Here is a 19,393-nt window from a genome sequence, read left to right as displayed (position 1 = left end):
ATATTTGGAAAATAATTTATATAACTCTGAGATAAATTGACCAATATGTTCATAGATTGCCCTTATTGATGTCACTTCAGGGGGTCGGAAATTGCTAAAGTGATTGCCAGTGTCCGATTTCCAGAGCTTTCTTACGTTTCGGATTCACGAACTATTGGACAAGAAACTAAACTAACTCGGTCAGATATAAGAAATTTTTTTTATCCTTCATCTCAATTGATAATAAGCGTTAAAATAAAATTTTAATTTCAGTATTAATTGAAACTAGATATGATAAAATAAAGATTGTTGAAATATACAGTTGCTAGTAATAAAGTACAATCATATAGGATAAATCGTTTAAAGTGTGACTTTCTAATTTTGAAGGCATACAAAGTAGATACGTTATTTTTTTTATTTGGAACACTCAACGAGATAATATATTTCCTGTACAAAACTCTCATCATCATGGTTTCAGAACAAGTTTCTTTTGATACTGTTATTATCCCCTGAAATACAAATAAAAGGATATACAAATCTTCAAACTTTAACATATAATAAACTAACTTGAGGGCACTTCCGTGCCAATCAAACTTGAGTTCAGGAACCCATTATTTGGATTGTAAATCCATTAATTGCAAAACTTATGTTCTACGAACCTTAAGATCTGTTAATTTTCCTCAGATTTGATTGAGTTAAAGTATTAGGTATAGAATAATTATTTCTTCAAAGGTTTAATTTATGAAGAGACCTTCATATTTAATGAATTAATGAAACAATTGAGACGATTAAAATTACTGGATACCTTAAAGTATGTCGATATTCATTTTAATTTAAGTAATATTAAATAATTCTGTTAGTTGTTAAAATATATGAGTAATTAATATTATATCAGTTAATATCATTATTTACTTGCTTCGCTTTTGTCACTTTTCAAAATTCTTTAGAATTTTAGGGATCTAATATTTGAATGTATACACTATCTATCATACATTTTCCCTAGTAATAATTTAAAAAAAAACTTTCTTTTTAATATGAATCCTATTCACAAGGATTCAATTTTTTAAAAAACAAAAGTGTAATAGAAAACTACATTTTTTTAAAGAAAATATAATGTTTTTAAAATTTAACATTTCATAATAGAAAAAAAATTGCTTAAAAGACTTAATTAATTGAGGATGATAAAAATATTTCACATATAAATGTAATTGAGTTGCATACTTTTTTATTTAAGTATAGCAATACGTATAAAACTTATCATACTTAGATCAGTACTTTACTTCAAGTGACAAATTTTATAGTACTCTACATATAACCTCATTCGACACTAGTGACCAAACCATCGCAATTAGGGGCGATCCCTACCTACGTATGTACATATCTATGACATTAGTTGAATGAAAAGCCAAATTGCCCAGTATGGCAGTAATTTACAAATGATGTGTATGTAAGCCCGTAACCAAATTGACTCACCCTTTGAGATATAAGGATTTGATTTTTGATATATATAACAATATAAAATAAATAAATATTAACGTCTGCTTTAAATTTCAAAATGTAATGTTAATTATGTTAAAATTATTACTTTTATAAATAAGGAAAACTAAATGGAAACGTTTTTTATTATTATAAGAATTATTTTGAATTTTGTGTAAAGATAAAAGACCAACCGTTTATTTGACGTTTGACGTTCTCTTACTAAATTTGATGAAAATTCTCTGGGCCCTTTTAAGAATTGTTTGAAAAATTTTCCTCCAGTTTTGTGATTTTAAACAGATCCATTTAAAAAAGGCATAGTCAGTTAAATTTCTTCAAAGTACGGAAAAATCTTTTATAATTTTTACCTTAATTGAACATAAATCAAAATATAGATCTTCTTAAATAAAAATAATTAGAACAAAATTCATTGATATGTAGATGAATTTCGCGGAAGATAGGAAGTTAATTACCTACTTGACTAATGACATTGATTGATGATTGAGTCCGAACTGCTATTGATATCAGATTCAAATGTTTGTTTGGAAAATAATTTGTTTTTACTCTGATTTACTTTGGATTGAATAGCTTTGAAATCGTTTACTTGAAAATATGGTCCCTATATAAATATAAAATGAAAACTTTATTCAGTTCGAAATAATTAAATTTATAAAATATAACAGCCTAGATAAGTATTTTTCGGGCAAAATATAATTGTAGGGTACCTCCTTTATGATATTTTAGATATAAATGACGAACGTATGAATATAAAAAATGCTCTCAGTCTCTTCGCTTCCTAGAAAGTCACCCTAACAGTAAAAAAAGCGCATCTCTGAATATTTTTTATTTTTATTTTTAGGAATCTCATATGGGTGGGATTTAAAAAAAGTTTTTATTTAACCTAATACGCGCTAATTCAGATATTCTAAAATGTTATAATGATACTTTTATTATGATGTTATTAGTAGCAATAGTAAGTTATATTAATATATTCCACTGCGTGGTACTACAACTTATCAGATTCGTGTATGGAGGTTTCGTAAGTTTTTGTATTGATATTCTATTTTTCTAACCCATTGGAGACGATTTGGGATAAACTTAATTTTATTTTAAAGTAATTAATGTTTAATTTTTCCTGAAATGAGGAGTTTTTCTAATTTAATTAAAGAAGTTTTATAAACATAAATAATTAAGTGTTTTTTTTAGGTTTGGTAAAAAGTATTTCTTGTAATAATTTTCTTAATTTGATAATTTAATGAAGTGCTTAAGATGGTTAAGTTTATATTTGAAAAAAAAATTATCCATTTTAAATGGGTGTGTTTTAAATACTTAAAAAATAACATTTTAAAACGCATCGCTTTTTTGTAAAATCGTAGTAAATTCGAAAATACATATTGGTTTTATTTAATATTTCTTCAGGATAAAATAACAGATAAATGACACAAAGCGACAATTAAGAATTCATGAATTAAGACTTAATTTATTTGCCGGATTGCGTTATTTTATATTATAATTGAATATTTTTAAAATACCATAATTCATTTTCATGCTTGGGAAACATTTAATTAATACTTCTTCTTCCTGGCAATTATCCCAGCTTTAGCCAGGGTCCTCCTTCCTGGTTAAACTCCTCCACTTTGCACAGTCTGTGGCATCCTCGGTGGCAACAGCCCTTTTACCGGCACGTTTCGCTGCTATGTACTCTAGACTGTCTTCTGGAAAGTTTGATTGCTTCTTCTCCTTACAGGCAGTCTTCTTTTCACGAATCAGCTTCTGTACTTCGTCATTCCACCACCATGTCTCTTTATTAATGACCCCTCCTCCCCTAGAATAGAAGAAGCTGTGATAATCGCTGACTGGGCTCGATCAAAAACTTCCTGAGCAGTTTCGGTATTAGTCGACAGTTTTGAATCTCAACCTCTGCCCGAAAGTTGGTCTGCATCCTTCCATTCACCATCCACCACCTGATCCGAGGCTTAAGTTTCTCAGCTACTTTTTATCGGGGTGAAGACATAGTACATGACAAGAAGACGATGTTGGGCCGTCAGGCTTTCACCACGAATGACTTTACAGTTAGTCACCTTGCTGATATGACACCGTCTGGTCAGCAGATAATCTATTTAAGTTGAGTAGGACCCGCTCTTATAAGTGATAAGGTGCTGCGACATCTTTTGAAGGACGTGTTCACGACGGCTAAGTCAGACGCAATACAGGTTCTGAAAATATTTTCTCCCTCACTAAGCACTGATTAAGTTAGCAATGACTCCCTTTATCAGTATCCGCACCCGCATCAGGCGGTCGCAGCGACGATCGACTTCAAAAAGACCATTCCGAAGCTCTTCACATAGTACTACCGCTACACCAGCTTTACCTGAAGGCGACCCAGTGTATATCAGCCGGTAACCCTGTCCTATTTTCCGAGACTTATTGCCCTTCCAGCCAGTTTCCTGAAGGAATGCACACTGGACCCGACGTCTCATGAGTACATCTCCAAGTTCTCTGCATCATCCGGTTAGAGAGCCAATATTCTGCGTTACAAAGCGGAGTTTCCGTTTGGGTACTGACATCTTTAGCCGTGTCCAAACTTGACACGGTAGCCACTTGCCCACTTATTGCAGGTGTAGGGCGATGTGCCTGCGATAACCCAGTCCTTTGTCTTTGTCAACCATAGGAGTGGCGAGGAGTGGTTGTAACGGAGCGACTGCTATCTGACGTCCAAAACCCCATTTTACGGGTAAAACCGGCAAAAGAAAAGATAGAGAAGGGGGAAAGAGGTTAAGAAGGGGAATGGGGGCAGGTACAGGACACCATCTTCATGGACTAGAGATAAAGGTATGAAAGTGGTGGCTCTAGGATCCGGGGTCCCGTACCCGTATGCCCAAGACCAAATGTCAGCAAAATACTAAGTAGGACACCCTCTGGATAGGATATTAACAAATATACACAAATAATATTTTTTGTCGAAAGCAATAGGTACTTCTACAACTACAGTCACTTTAAATAAGTATTTTAAATATATTAAATATTTTTCAAACATTCATTTTTAATTGGAACATAACATAAAAAAACTGTAATAAAATCGAAATGTGTGATACTAGAACACTTCTAAAATTGTATGTTTTCCGATATCACGCTATGATTATGTTTTATATGACAGACACAGCACTCGTCAGTTAAGCCAGAGTTTAACAAATACTTTTATCTGTTAGATAACCCATTCGTGTTATTTAGGATTAGATAAATTTAGATACATGGAGATTTTTAGTGTACCCTTATCCAGTTTTTGAATACTATTTGCCCCTTCAAATAATATTTTATTTAAAATCTTTTCACACAATAATTTGACTATAACTTAAAACAACAATTTTTATACTTACTCTTCTTAATAAGATATTTTTTAAATTATCTATAAAAGTATATATGTTTTATTTCTCATTATGTAAATTCCTATGCATTGAAGTGTTTCTTCTTACGCTAACTCATTGTAATATACATTAATAAATTATAATTTAATCCTTCTTTTATCAATGATAAAAAAAATATCACCCTCTCGCTTACACTCTGCAAATATTATAAAATTTTATACCGATATATCCGAGTTTTTTATACTGCTGTTTAACACCCTTGTATTAAATTCCAAAACTCCAAAAGAGTCATTTATTCTGCAACAACAGTCATTTATTATGTAAGTTACTTATGCATCGTTACATCAGAGTGGATTATATTGATTGATTGAACTTTAATATCTAGAATAAGCGAAAGTGCAGTTTACGTATCGTGCACTAGTATACTAACGCACGATGCATTTGCATTTTAATGCATGCCTTTCTTGCCTTATACTTCTTCCTTATCTTACCTCATCGTAAGACGGAAACATGATTATGTATCAAGCATTTAATATGCATAACTATGTGCTTATTCTCTGTGAATTCCCGCAAGTAACCGCCAACGTATGTGTAACTATGTGCATTATAATTACTTTTCAAGTCAATTAGTTTTATAAGAAAAAACATTTCTTCTTTGAAGTAGGTTCTGCAAAATATTCTACTTCTTATTTTGTCGTAAAAATATATTACACCATTCCGTTAAAATTTCCACATCCTTATCATAATGTATCACAACTTAATATAGTCGTATATTGGTGTAAGCCGATAACACTCTTCTCTTGATAATATTGGTGGCAGTGCGTCAATATATTGGCAAATATTTTTGATGAATTTTACAATTTCTCCCGTCAAAAGAAGGATTTAAAGTTTTCTTGAAACAGTTCTTTCTTTTATATTTTTCATGGCTAAAACAATTCTCACGTAATAATTATATAATTTACTTAATCACTTAACAAATAATTGAGAACTTTCATCATTCTATCGAAACGATATCAAACATTTTACTCACCTCCAATAAAACATATCAGTTCGTTTTATTTTTCATTTTATTACCGTCACCTGAAGCAACAGATTTTTAACGTTCAACCCACGTAACTTAATCTTTCCAGATAAACTGATTGTATTTCCTTATTTCCGCACATGAAGAAATGAATTTGCTCAGCACAAACGTGTAAATAAAATTTGTCTTATTGCCCAAGGACACATGGCTGCGTGCGTGTTGCCATGGATACGAAAGCCCATTAAATGGAGACATTAACATAGATGGCTTCAATCTTGCTAATACATGATGTAAATTGTACAAACTTGAGCTTAGGATATGAGAATCATCTGTGACGTGACTTAATACTGTATAATGTTATTAGAGAAAATTAAGATTTAAATTATGTTTTAACAAATAATCCTTATCGTATTCGTTTTTTACAAATCATCCCAAACATGACGTAGATATTGAAAAGGTAATTATTTTAATAGGTGTTTTTTTCTCTCCTCAATGTCGAGACATCCCATCAACGTAACAAGCTGATTAATAATTCGGACAGTTTGTCGCGATCGTAAAACGACACATTTTGCGAATTTACCGTTATTGTTCTTCGTAGCCAGGAGTAGCGATGGAACGTAAAATACAAAGTTCCATGTATCTCCATTATTTATAACTCGTAACTTTAATTAAATTTATGCGACAATTCAAATTATTTTGTTCCAAACAATAAACTAAATAGTAACAACAAAATTTTAGTTTATTATTCTGAAACTCATTATATTAAAAGCTTATATATGGCCTGGGATCGTTACGTTTTTGTTAATTACTAAAATATTATTCGTCAGTTAGCCCATCCACCAAATTATAAACCAAAATTCTCACCGCTTATAACTTAAACACATAACTGTAGACTTAATAGCCCCCAAAACATTGGAGTCGTAAAAAGTAAATTAATGTTGTCGCAAATTAATGGAGAGGCTATTCCGCGTTCGAATTTATGTGATTACCTGCGATTACCGTCATTATAACATCTTCTTGGATCATACTAATGTTATGAAGCACCAATAATATAAAAATATTAACATTACTTAATGATATTAGTTCTCAGCAGCCTTACCAGTAGATGCGGATAAGTGATACGTGTTTGTTATTCCATACATAAGAGTTTCTTAAAAATCTATTTAGTCGTGTTAGAATCTATAGAAAAGCCACCGATTCTCAGAGTTTTGTGCTTATAAAAATCAACTCAAGAATATAAATGAAACGGATAAAAGGAAATTTTTCAGTTTTTAAATGTTAAAGTTTCGTGAACTGCGATCGGAATTTTATGGAACACTTGAGAGTTCACACTTAATTGATTGAATGAAGTAGCTTCCACTTCTATCGAACTAAAAGTTTAGTGTCGGATCTTTTACTTTTATTTAAAGTTTTTTATGTCATAAAAGTCATATTATTTACGAAAACGTGTCTGATTTTTATAAAATAATTACTTTTCTTATATTGTCAAGAAATATTTGTAACCGTAAACGTGATCAGCCATAACTAAACCTTAGTTCTGTTCTTAGCGGTCAGCCAAGTTTATGCTATCAGATGTATCCGGAAATTGTGTAGCCACATCCTTGTTATTAAGTAAACTATGAGCTATGTAACTTTAAACAAGGTTTAATATTAGTGTGCACTATATTAATAAATTGCATACAATTCAAACAACGGATTCAAACAATAATTAATATTTGAATAATAACAATAATAAATAAACTTTATTATTATATCAACCCAAAATTCATTTAATGTAAGACCTAATTGAAAAAAATATATATTTTCGAGAATTTAGAAGAAAATGTTTGCTTGTCCTACTTAAACACAACAGATATAATATTATATTAGAGACATACTGAGCAATTATTAAATAAACCTTTTCCATTCTATGACATAAGTACTACCTACTGATATGATACATGTACAACTTTTTATATATCTTATTTTGTTACAGATGGACTGGCGAGTGGTTTTAGAAGTTGAAAATACTACTGATGTACACTAGTACAATGCTTTCCGCTTACAATGTAAGCTATGAGGATACTTTGAGCACTAGTAAAAATGTTTTCGCGGCTATGAATCTTAACAGCACGTCGTTTTTGGGGGGTGTTTTGATTTTAAAAACCCTCACGGGAGAATCAGTTGAAGTTATTGATGAGCCTAAATCAAATCGTACCACAGATATAATCGACGTTAAAATAGTACAGGTTGCATTTTGTATTCTCTATACAATAATTTTTGTTCTTGGAGTGTTTGGGAATGTATTAGTCTGTTATGTTGTTTTCCGAAATCGTGCTATGCAAACAGTAACTAATCTTTTCATAACAAACTTGGCATTATCGGATATACTTCTCTGTGTTTTTGCTGTACCACTAACGCCTATGTATACGTTCCTAGGAAGATGGGTGTTTGGAAGAATTCTTTGCCACCTCATGCCATATGCTCAAGGAACAAGTGTTTACATATCAACCCTAACGCTTACGTCTATAGCTATAGACAGATTTTTCGTCATAATTTATCCTTTTCATCCTAGAATGAAACTAACCACGTGCATATTCATTATCATATTTATTTGGGTATTCTCGTTAGTTGTCACTTGCCCCTATGGGTTATTTATGGGAATCCAAATCACTAATAACAAGACTTATTGCGAAGAAAGTTGGCCATCAGATAAATCAAGGAAGATTTTTGGTGTCTTCACGACCGTCTTACAATTCTTAATACCATTTCTTGTGATAGCGATTTGTTATACATGTGTAAGCATAAGATTAAACGATCGTGCCCGATCAAAACCAGGTGCTAAAAATACAAGGAGAGAGGAAGCGGATAGAGATAGGAAGAAAAGAACAAACAGAATGCTAATATCTATGGTCGCAATTTTTGGCACGTCTTGGTTACCATTAAATTTAATAAACATATTTAACGACTTCTACGCACAAATGACAGAGTGGAATTATTATTACGTTTCATTTTTCCTTGCACATTCTATGGCCATGGCATCTACATGCTACAATCCATTCTTATATGCATGGCTAAATGAGAACTTTAGGAAAGAATTTAAACAGGTACTGCCCTTTTTTGAATCAACGGGTGGAGTACGAAATAGTTATCATTCAGGGAGAATGCCCACAAATAAAGCTGATAAGATATGTAACGGGAACGAAACTATCCAAGAAACATTACTTGCGTCCTCTTTCAATAGAGGCCCATCCATAAAACAACGGATGCTAGAAGGAAATAGTAATGGAAAAAAGGACGGAGTTGAAGTTGAAAACATTTTGTTAGAAGATAAAACTATCTCGTCGACATTTCATACGAAGACTGAAAATATGAGTTTGCAGTTGATAAGCGAAGAATCGCAGATTGTAGAACCGAAAGAGGCAAAGACTCAAATATAATAGTGAGTATTACCATTTGTTATACATACTCGTATTATTAAGAATTTTGAATCCCTAATTTCTTTAATATAAGAATAAAGTATATGTGTATAATAGTGATTTTATTACATATAAAATTGCTATTTCAGACACCAATAATAATAGACGAAAAATGTTTTGGAATAACAATATCAAAGTATTGTTTAGCTTAGATTGACGAATATTAAATTCACTTGCATTCTTTAATTATCAAACAAAATGAAAATGTAAGTTGAGATTTTAAAAATCATTTTGCGGATAAACTTTTCAACTCTTCAGACGTGAAATGAAAAGGATACAAGTCTGTTCGGAGAGTAGATAAAAGTTCAGTCCTTGGTTTATGCTCTTACGTACTTAGGGGAATATTTTACGACTATTAATATCTCATCTTTACAAAAATTCTTGCAGTATTTTAAGTTTAGCTTTGTACAGTACATTTTAAATAAAAAAAGAGACTCAGTATTAAATATTTTCAACAATATATCTTTTGTATAAAAATCTAGAAGAGATGTGCTCGTTTAAGTTACTAAACTGCTTCGATACGGTTGGAAGGATTTTTATTAAGTTTTGTGTGTATACCGGGTAGGTATGTTCCACAGCCAAAATTTATTTTTCATAGCCCTAAATTGTAAACTGACCAGGCACTAAATATTTTATTGTCATTTAGCATAAAAACAATATACTACTTCAAATCTTCATCCTTCTATGTTCAACGCCTATTTTTAATCGCAATTTTTATATATTTTATTGTAGTAGATATTTTTTTATAAAATTAATACAATTCAAACATTATACTATATTTATGTTAAGAGTCCAATATTAGCATAGCAAGTGTAGAAAGACTCCAGTATATAGAAATATATATATATATATATATATATATATATATATATATATATATGTCGGCTCGCGATTGGAGTATGGGCGAGCTAGGTGGCTCTGAAGTCTCACGGTTGTGAGAATTATCCTCCATTTATAGTACTTATTAAAATAAGTAGATGATTCAGGCGGATCCCTTGACCACAATTATGAGTTGTGAACAGGACGGCTGCCGAACCACCACTGGCTCATCGACGATTAGCCCTACTTATATAGGAGCCGTCCCCTCCCTTCACAACACACCTGATTCACTGATTGGTGGATGAAGTCTGAGTCGTTTTACTTCTAAATAAAACTCAAATTATTATTTACAATCAAAAGTTATTTAACGAAACCAACAAATCAATTGAGTAATAATTAGTATTATTTTAATTATTACATATTTATCATTAACGCCGACACGGCCATTCTGCACAAAGGTCGCCCTCGACCTATTAAAAAATCTATTCAACAAAATTTGGAGGTTCCTCTGCTCAACTTTGCTTCTAAAATCTTGAAACCGGCTTTCCTCAGTAAAATTTATTTAAGTCATATTGTTGGAGGCCCCTGTCCTCAACGAAATTTATACAACCCATGATTTTGGAGGCCCCTGTCCTCAACAAAATTTATACAACCCATGATTTAAATTTATACAGCCCATGATTTTGGAGGCCCCTGTCCTCAACAAAATCTATACAAAACATTATTTTGGAGGCCCCTGTCCTCAACAAAATCTATACAAAACATTATTTTGGAGGCCCCTGTCCTCAACAAAATCTATACAAAACATTATTTTGGAGGCCCCTGTCCTCAACAAAATCTATACAACCCATGATTTTGGAGGCCCCTGTCCTCTACAAAATCTATACAACCCATTATTTTGGAGGCCCCTGTCCTCAACAAAATCTATACAACTCATGATTTTGGAGGACCCTGTCCTCAACAAAATTTAAAAGCGTAAAACTGCAAACTTTTAATCTTTTGATGAATTGATAGAATTAGTATTTTGTGTGAAACTTTGATCACCAACTTCTACGCAACTTCTACTCGAGTTAAGCTTGATCCAACAACTGACAAACCTTCCAACGCCGTCACGGAACCCTGTAATTATCGCATTTTCATCCGGTATTGGAGCTAACCGCAGTTGTTCGTGAGAAACCCCTTTTTTTTTTCTATTCCAACTATCTCAATTTGATATCGATCGTTAGGCAATATATATTTTTTTTTTGATTTCATATGCATCAGGGTATTTAAAATCTAATCCAATTCCACCCTTTTCCAATCTTATAACTTTAACCTTTCCTTTACTTTAGCATTTCCTTTGTCCAACCTTAATTTATCTTGAGTTCTCCTAACGTTAATTTTCTTCTTAATGTAATCATCGAGTTGACTTCAATTTGCTATCCTTTCATCTTCGTTTATTAACGTAAGTAGTTCTACAGGTACTGCGCACTGTCTTCCAGTTAAAGCTTTTATAGGACATACACTCTTTTATAGGACATACATTCGTAGTTTTGTGCTTAGTGCAATTAATTGCTAGTAATTGCTAGTTCGAGAGAATTCAAACCTTTCTTCCAATCCTTAGTTCCGTAGTTTCAATCCTTAGTTCCGTAGTTCCGTATAATCGTTAACCCATTTTTGATTACTCCCATTACACGTTCAATTTGTCCATTAGTGCGACTTACGCCAGGAGCTATGTAATGTTGATAAATACCATGAAATTTACAAAATTCAAATTCGACTTTGAAAGCTGTATCTTGATCACTAATTATTTGCCTAGGTGTCCTAAATAACGAAACCTCGTATTCCAGTGCACGAAGCGCCATGGTTGCTGTCTTATTAGTTGCGTAAGTCAAGGTTACATATTTTGTATAAGCATCGATTATTACGATTACATATTCATTTTTATCATGTTTCTTAGTGAGGCGCCCCGTCGCATTTATGTGAATCGTATCAAATGGGATAGATTTCTTCTCAATAGGATACATTTGTATCTGTTTGGCTCCTGATCATCTTTTGCTCGTTTTGCAAATGGCACAATTATCAATAAATCGCCTTACGGTTGTGGACATTTCAAGAACCCAATAAATTTCACGAATTTTTGGCAAGAGTTTTCTCCTACCCGAAGTGTTCCAGAGCAGTATGATAGCAATTAATAATGCTCCACTGATATTATTTGGGAACTACTTGCTTCCATTTTTTGGATCCTGGTTCTTCATTCTGGTATTTATGCTCCAAAACAAGGTCATGAAGACGGTGAGCGGTTGTCATGTCGCCACTTCCAAATTTTTTAATTAACACAGCAAGATCAGCATCACGTCGCTATTCGACCTTACGTGGCTGTTCGACCTTAAGTCGTGGATCTATGTTTTGAATTAAGTTAATACACATAATACTATTTCTGCTGAAAAAATCTTGTCAATATTCAATTTTGAAATTGTAATGTTTTAAAAAATAACCACCACCTGTGAATTCTTGGTAAAAGTTCATGAGATGAAGATTTTATGGCATTACAGTCAGTGACTATACTAAAATATCTTCCATAAAGGTACTGTCTGAAGTGTTTTACGGCGTGTACAATTGCAAGAGCTTCTAATTCATAAGCATGGTATTGACTTTCTAGAATCGTTATTCTCATACTCGTATATGCTATTTGATGTTGCTTACCCTCGTTTATTTGGATAAGGATAGCGCCAAGACCTGTACTGCTTGCATCCGTATATAGTTCGTTTAGTCAATCTTCCTTAAAAATGGTTAGTATTGGTGCCGAGGTTAGACGCCGAACTACGTCAAGTCTGCTATTTCCACATTCAGCTGTCATTTCGAATTTATCATCCTTCTTGGTCAAATTATAAAGTGGTAATACACGTTCGGAAAATGATGGTATAAAACGTATAAAGTAACGTGCTAATCCACAAAATTGACGTACTTACCTAACACGGGCTGGCACAGGAGACCTCTAGAGCGCTTCGACCCCTCTCGGACCCGGGCGCACAGCACCATTTGATATCAGGTCACCGAGACAATTAATTCCTGTTCTAAAGAAGGAACACCTTCCCGCGTTTTTTTTTTTTTTGAAAATCCAACCTCTGTCAAAGCAGCCAAAACCCCTTCAAGAGCTTGCAAACCCTCTGACATTTTATCAAGACGTCATCCATATAGACCAAAATATTATCCAGTAACAACCGCAGAGCAGTCATGACTGCCCGTTTGAACACTTCCGGAGCGCTAGTTAATCCAAAAGGCATTCCCGTATATTCGTAGAGTCCATCCGGGGCAATGAAAGCTTGATAGAAATAGTGTTTACATTAAGTTCACGGTTACCCGTGCACATCCTATCCTCGCCACTCCCCTTCCTGACGAGAACCACAGGACTTGCGAAATTAGAAGCACTTTCACGGATCACACCACTGGCAATTAAATCTACAATAATAATTTCAACCCTCCTTCGCTCCATTGGTGCCATCCTATAAGGTCGTCTTGAAACCACTCCAAGTGGGTCCCTGAGTTGTATGTGTCAACCTCCTGTCCCCACTTTGGCTTTTGGTATTCCGGTAGCAAATGTAGCACAGTATTTGGCCAAAAGACCCTTCAACTCCCTAATCTCCGCCTCGTTGGCCAAATCGGTGTCAATATCTGGAAAGGGTATTTCAAAAGTTAACGCTGTATATAGTATAATAGTAGAATGTCTTACCACAGCAGCACCCTCCTCCGTAATAAGCACAGTCAGTCCTGTTCCTACAACCAAATCTGCACCAATTAAAACGTCACAAAGAGTTTCATGATCTTCAACAATTGCACAAAGTCTTGACCCGTTGACACGACGATATTGGAACGCTCCCCCTGCCCACCCCTTGAACATCAATAGACATTACTCTCGTTTTCGTGGAAAGGAAGAGCCCAGCGACCGTCTTACCAAAAACCGGGAAGCACCGCTGTCGTAGAATGCCACGCAGTTAAAGTTGCCCAGCTTATATTCATTGGAGTCAACATTCCGCTATGTTCCCTCAATAAGTCGACCTTGTTTAAAACCTCACTAACCTTTTCCGAAACATGTAGATTCTACATACCCAATTTTGCCACGGTAATTGCACGTGGTTTTGGATCCTTCCGCTCTGTCGAAACTAGAACTCAACAATGGTTGAGAATCACTCACAATATCAGTTATTATGTTACAGTTTGTCTGAATATGCCCAGCTTTTCCACACTTGACAAAAGACGAGGCCGCAAGTATTCATTATCTACACAGCCAATTACTGCTTCAACAGCATCCTTCTCCTTATCGCTGTTTATTACACGTTTCCAGATCTGCCACGCCTTTTTTTTATGGGTTTAACTGGATGCGCTGTGTCCAACCTGAAATCCTTAGTTTTAATATGTCATTAGAGTATCTCGCTTCAAGTTCAAATGTTTATATTAAAGCTTCTCGCGTGTCTTTTCACACTGATGACTTGACAGGCCATGTATCCCCAATGGTTATAGCTCAGCCTTCTAACAATCTAGCTATTTTTGTACAAATTTCAGAGTCACTTATATTCCAGTGATTTTTCGCTTGGTCAACATGGAGCACCAGTCCCTTATAGGCACGTTCCCGTCTGGGGTAAACGATGCGATATAGATGTCACTTAACCTTGGCCTTTGTGTTGTTGAAATCAAATTGAAAAGTAAACCTGCAAGGAAATCGTCATTTGCTTGCATACTGGCCTGTTGTTGTTTAGATAATGTTTCCAGAAAGCTGGCCAGTGCCAGAAGGGTATCCGAGTTCTTTGGCACATTTTACTCCTTTTGTGTGAGACGATGGACCTGCTGGATCCATCCCACATCTGATGTCGGCTCGCGATTGGAGTATGGGCGAGCTAGGTGGCTCTGAAGTCTCACGGTTGTGAGAATTATCCTCCATTTATAGTACTTATTAAAATAAGTAGATGATTCAGGCGGATCCCTTGACCACAATTATGAGTTGTGAACAGGACGGCTGCCGAACCACCACTGGCTCATCGACGATTAGCCCTACTTATATAGGAGCCGTCCCCTCCCTTCACAACACACCTGATTCACTGATTGGTGGATGAAGTCTGAGTCGTTTTACTTCTAAATAAAACTCAAATTATTATTTACAATCAAAAGTTATTTAACGAAACCAACAAATCAATTGAGTAATAATTAGTATTATTTTAATTATTACATATTTATCATTAACGCCGACATATATATATATATATTATAATGATCCAAAATAAATTTTATTATATTATAAAGTATGAGGCATTATTTTTGTCACAATTTTGTATAAAAACATTTTACTTGTCAGTCTCAGAAAGTAAGTTCATTCAGTCTTTATATTTCACAACACTCCGTTAAAGTGCATACAAACTTTGAAAGAGCATTCACTCTAGGTATAAAAGATTTCAGTCATGTATCTCTCTTCAGGTATACACAAACCACTTATTCAATTGAATAGAAAAGTAGCTACTATTCTAGGCTATAACGCGTAGATAAAAAAATATTCTAGAACAGTATTGAAACTACATAATTTATTATACATAAAAAATTTTCATTTTAAAGATATATAACATCTTTATCAGTGTCATTTATAAAATCGATAAAATGAAATCCTAAATCGATAATAAAATTAATAATATTTAAATTTAAAAATTTCTTTAAGTTTTCACTGCTTTTCTTATTTCTGTAGACGCAGCCTTCAACAAGACCGCGTTTAATTAAGCGTCCTACTATTAAAATATGATTTTTATCGAAAACCATTAAAGAATTATTAGGTAGTAAGTAGGCTATTAAAATTTCAAATCGAAAAAACTCGAGGAATCAGTTTTGTAAAACGACGTCAAATATATTCTATCAAATGACTATATGATCTTATTAAGATATTTTTTGTTTGTTTCAGAATTACCAAGCCACAGTAAAACGTTATCAAGAATTCTCCCTTCATCTACACAATTCATTACTTACGTTCCATCTGAGTCTCATCGCAAGCATAAATTTAAGTATAATTTTTTGGTATGTTAGATGTAAATGAAGAAATTTTTGCATGTTTTAAATGTACTATGCTGCTTTAAAATGTTACGTCGGTAAAATGAATTTAGATGATGTTTTTGTTTGCTAATTGTGATGTAGCACTAATAGATCTAATTGTAATCTAGTTATTGTAAATAAATTAATTTAATACATAAGAAATGATTGTCTTTGTCGCTAAGCAAGTAGGTATCCGAGAGGCCTATTTATAGAGTTTATTATTGATGAATATGTAATACTTCTCATGTAGAAAAAAATGAAATAAACAAATTGTGTTTCTCGATTAAACTGTTGAGCCCAATTTCAAACTTGATTGCAAACTTAATATTGTAGGCGAATAAAATTTTACACATCCTCCTTGGAGGTCAAATGTAAAATATATTTTTAATAATGATTAGGTATCACATTATAGGATGGTATAATTATTGTTGCAATGACGTTTGAAATTAAGTGTTTATCGGGAAACACAAAGAATACTAGTTAAAAACTAATAAATATATCCATGTAGTATGTATAGTAACTATACATTTAATATAATATTAACTTTATTGTACAAAGATACGAGATCTATTGTTATTTGTAAATTAAGTATAAAATACGAAAATGTTTAACGAAGTTGCTTAAATGCTAATGTAGATTTATGATTAAATCAACAAATTAACTAAAATACATTTTATTTGGTAGAATAATAAATATCGCTGTTTTATTAGTAATGTACCCTTTATTTATTTCCAATTAAAATGTCTCAATGCTAAAGGCTTACATTTAGAGTAATACTCAATTCTTGAAGATCAATTTAAAACCACCTTTAAATATATTAAATAATGTTCTTCTTTCACTTCTTTAAGAATTGGGAACGTCTTATCTTAACAAAGATGTGGCTTACGAAGACGTATTGGAATTGGTAAAGTTTTTTAAAGGTTGCATTCTCATTGAAATTGCTTTGGTTGAATTGAAAAGGAAACAGTTATAGAATAGCATATAAATGAATTAGGAAGACATAATCTATTCGAAATTTCCATTAAAAATTTATGGAAAAAAAATATGAAAAATAATGAAAAAAGTTTTCATTTATACATTTTTTTAAACTTCGTTTCATAGATATATTACTAGTTTCAAAGTTCACCCTAAGTTTATATTGGTTTAATGGTACTGTTTGTATAGAAATTCTTTCTAAATAAACATAACGTCAGTGGTGTTTTTTAAATTGTATTTCATCGTCCCAAAAAGGAAATAATTTATGCGTTAAGGGTAAAAGATTATTGGGTTGGTTTGTAAAATACAAGCAGCGTTTTAAATCAGCTCTTATCCCAGTCCACAAAATAAAATCACCATAAATAACGTTACACAGTGTTAAAAGTTACACACACGTGTTAATGAAATACTTTCTGATCAACTGAAACTGAAACTGATAAACATATTGGGCATTAAATATAACATATACAATACATTTTGGAAGGATTTATTTTAATTTAAAACTAAATTATATTAATTTTGTAAATTCTGACTTAGAAAAACCGACACGAGACATCATTTACTGTATTTTTAATTTACTGTTTAAAATACTTCACTAATTTGTTTGTCATGATTATAGAATATAACTTTGAAAAATGAACCAACTTGAAATATTCCAAACTCAAATTTTAAGCTGAGATAGTATATCATGAAACAGTTAATAATAAATTAAAGAATGAATATTCCCAAATTTTGAATTACGTTTAAAAATAAAATTAAAAAAATTATAGCCAGTTGATGAATTTTTAACTTGCATTTTCTGGATAAAGGATTAAAGTCCCGATAACTAGTAAGTAACTATCAGACGGCTTCTCCTAACGCTTTCCAATTTTCTTAATTTCATTAAAGTAATATCTCTTCAAATAGCCACCAGATAATATCAGAAAGCAAAATTAAGTTCTTAGTGAGGGCTTCAACTTTATTTAGTGAGAGGTTCTTTCAAAAACCTTTTCATCGATAAAGTATAAATTTTACAACAGTGTAATATATAAGTTATTTTTTATTAGACTTTATTTTGTAGCGTTATAAAATTATTTTTGTTTTAAGAATTTATTACTCACCAATTATATAGGGTGGCAACCAGAGATTCCAGGAAAACTACGAAACTTACTTATATGTATGTATATTATAATAAGAATTACAAATTAAAACTTATAACCTACACCTAACACTACATGATTGTCCCGGTGTCAGGATAGCAATACTATTCCATTGCTTGTGTAATATCAGGAATCTTCTGGTTCACACGGCTTGGTGTTCGTTCCGCGGAGTCAGCAACGTCATTCGTGATATAATATTTTATCCATACAACGATATTGCCCCGGCGATGCTCGTTTATTTTTTAATATGTTGCCCGTACGTAATACACCAAGTGTGTTTACATAAATATTCATTGGTGTTTTGAAACTGAAATTATTAATGGCAATCGTGTTAGATAATAAACTTATTGGACGAAGGTGAATATATTTGGTAACAGAGTATCCACTGAAAATGTAGTGCCCTTAACTTAATGTTCCGGAAAGGTCACCATCCTTTCGCATAGTAATAATGTATCCAATATAGGAATTTCATTAGAATTATCGGTGGCGGTTATCTAATTTCTGATTACCTATCGTCAGTTTGTCGTTAATGTAATTTTCATTTTCATGTTATATATATAACATGATAAATGTACATGAATAAATATATATATACTTTTTGGATCCATCATTAAATATCAGTACTATCGCCTTTATAAAATAATAAATTAAACATGCAATGAACTGCCCTAATTCACTATTTGGAAATAATCGATTAATGATCACTGTCTGCCTCTATAATTGCATCATTTATTCTGGATTACAATGTGATAGATCTGAATTCGAGTTTGTCAATTTGGATATATGCTCCTGTAGTTTTGGGCTTCGGCAGTGTACGTTATATACAGCGATATATAGTAGATCATAAATTATGTCTCCTATGTACCGTAATCATGACATTTATGTATTTACGTGTCATGAAGCTATCATAACTGTCGTAGCTGATTCGACAAGCATAACAGATAATGATCCGTTTATAGAAAACAGTTTTTATTTTAAATGAAACCAATGCTTTTCGGATTACTACGCGTATTTTATTATTTTAAAAACTTCTTACTCCGGACGTTTCAAAGTAAACGTAACCTTAATTCGAAAAGTTTTGGTTTCATTTAAATGAAAACTCGCGAAAGTCTT

The 19,393-nt window shown here is 32.6% G+C and overlaps 1 protein-coding gene across 1 annotated transcript; it reads left to right on the top strand.

Moving 5' to 3' along the window:
• The first annotated feature begins 7,821 nt into the window (after positions 1 to 7,821).
• LOC116772502 (prolactin-releasing peptide receptor-like) lies at positions 7,822 to 16,807 on the top strand. The gene is made up of 2 exons (XM_032664719.2): positions 7,822 to 9,262; positions 16,039 to 16,807. Exon 1 carries the CDS (start codon positions 7,857 to 7,859, stop codon positions 9,258 to 9,260), a length of 1,404 nt encoding a protein of 467 aa, XP_032520610.2. The 5' UTR covers positions 7,822 to 7,856; the 3' UTR covers positions 9,261 to 9,262; positions 16,039 to 16,807.
• Positions 16,808 to 19,393: the final 2,586 nt, after the last annotated feature.

This window comes from Danaus plexippus, chromosome 12 (assembly GCF_018135715.1).
Source record: "Danaus plexippus chromosome 12, MEX_DaPlex, whole genome shotgun sequence".
NCBI lineage: Eukaryota > Metazoa > Arthropoda > Insecta > Lepidoptera > Nymphalidae > Danaus > Danaus plexippus.
This window is presented reverse-complemented; position numbering and strand designations above follow the sequence as displayed.

Bases quoted from the DNA above. Each gene is read 5' to 3' on its own strand.
- LOC116772502 (XM_032664719.2), top strand. From the start codon at position 7,857: ATGTACACTAGTACAATGCTTTCCGCTTACAATGTAAGCTATGAGGAT.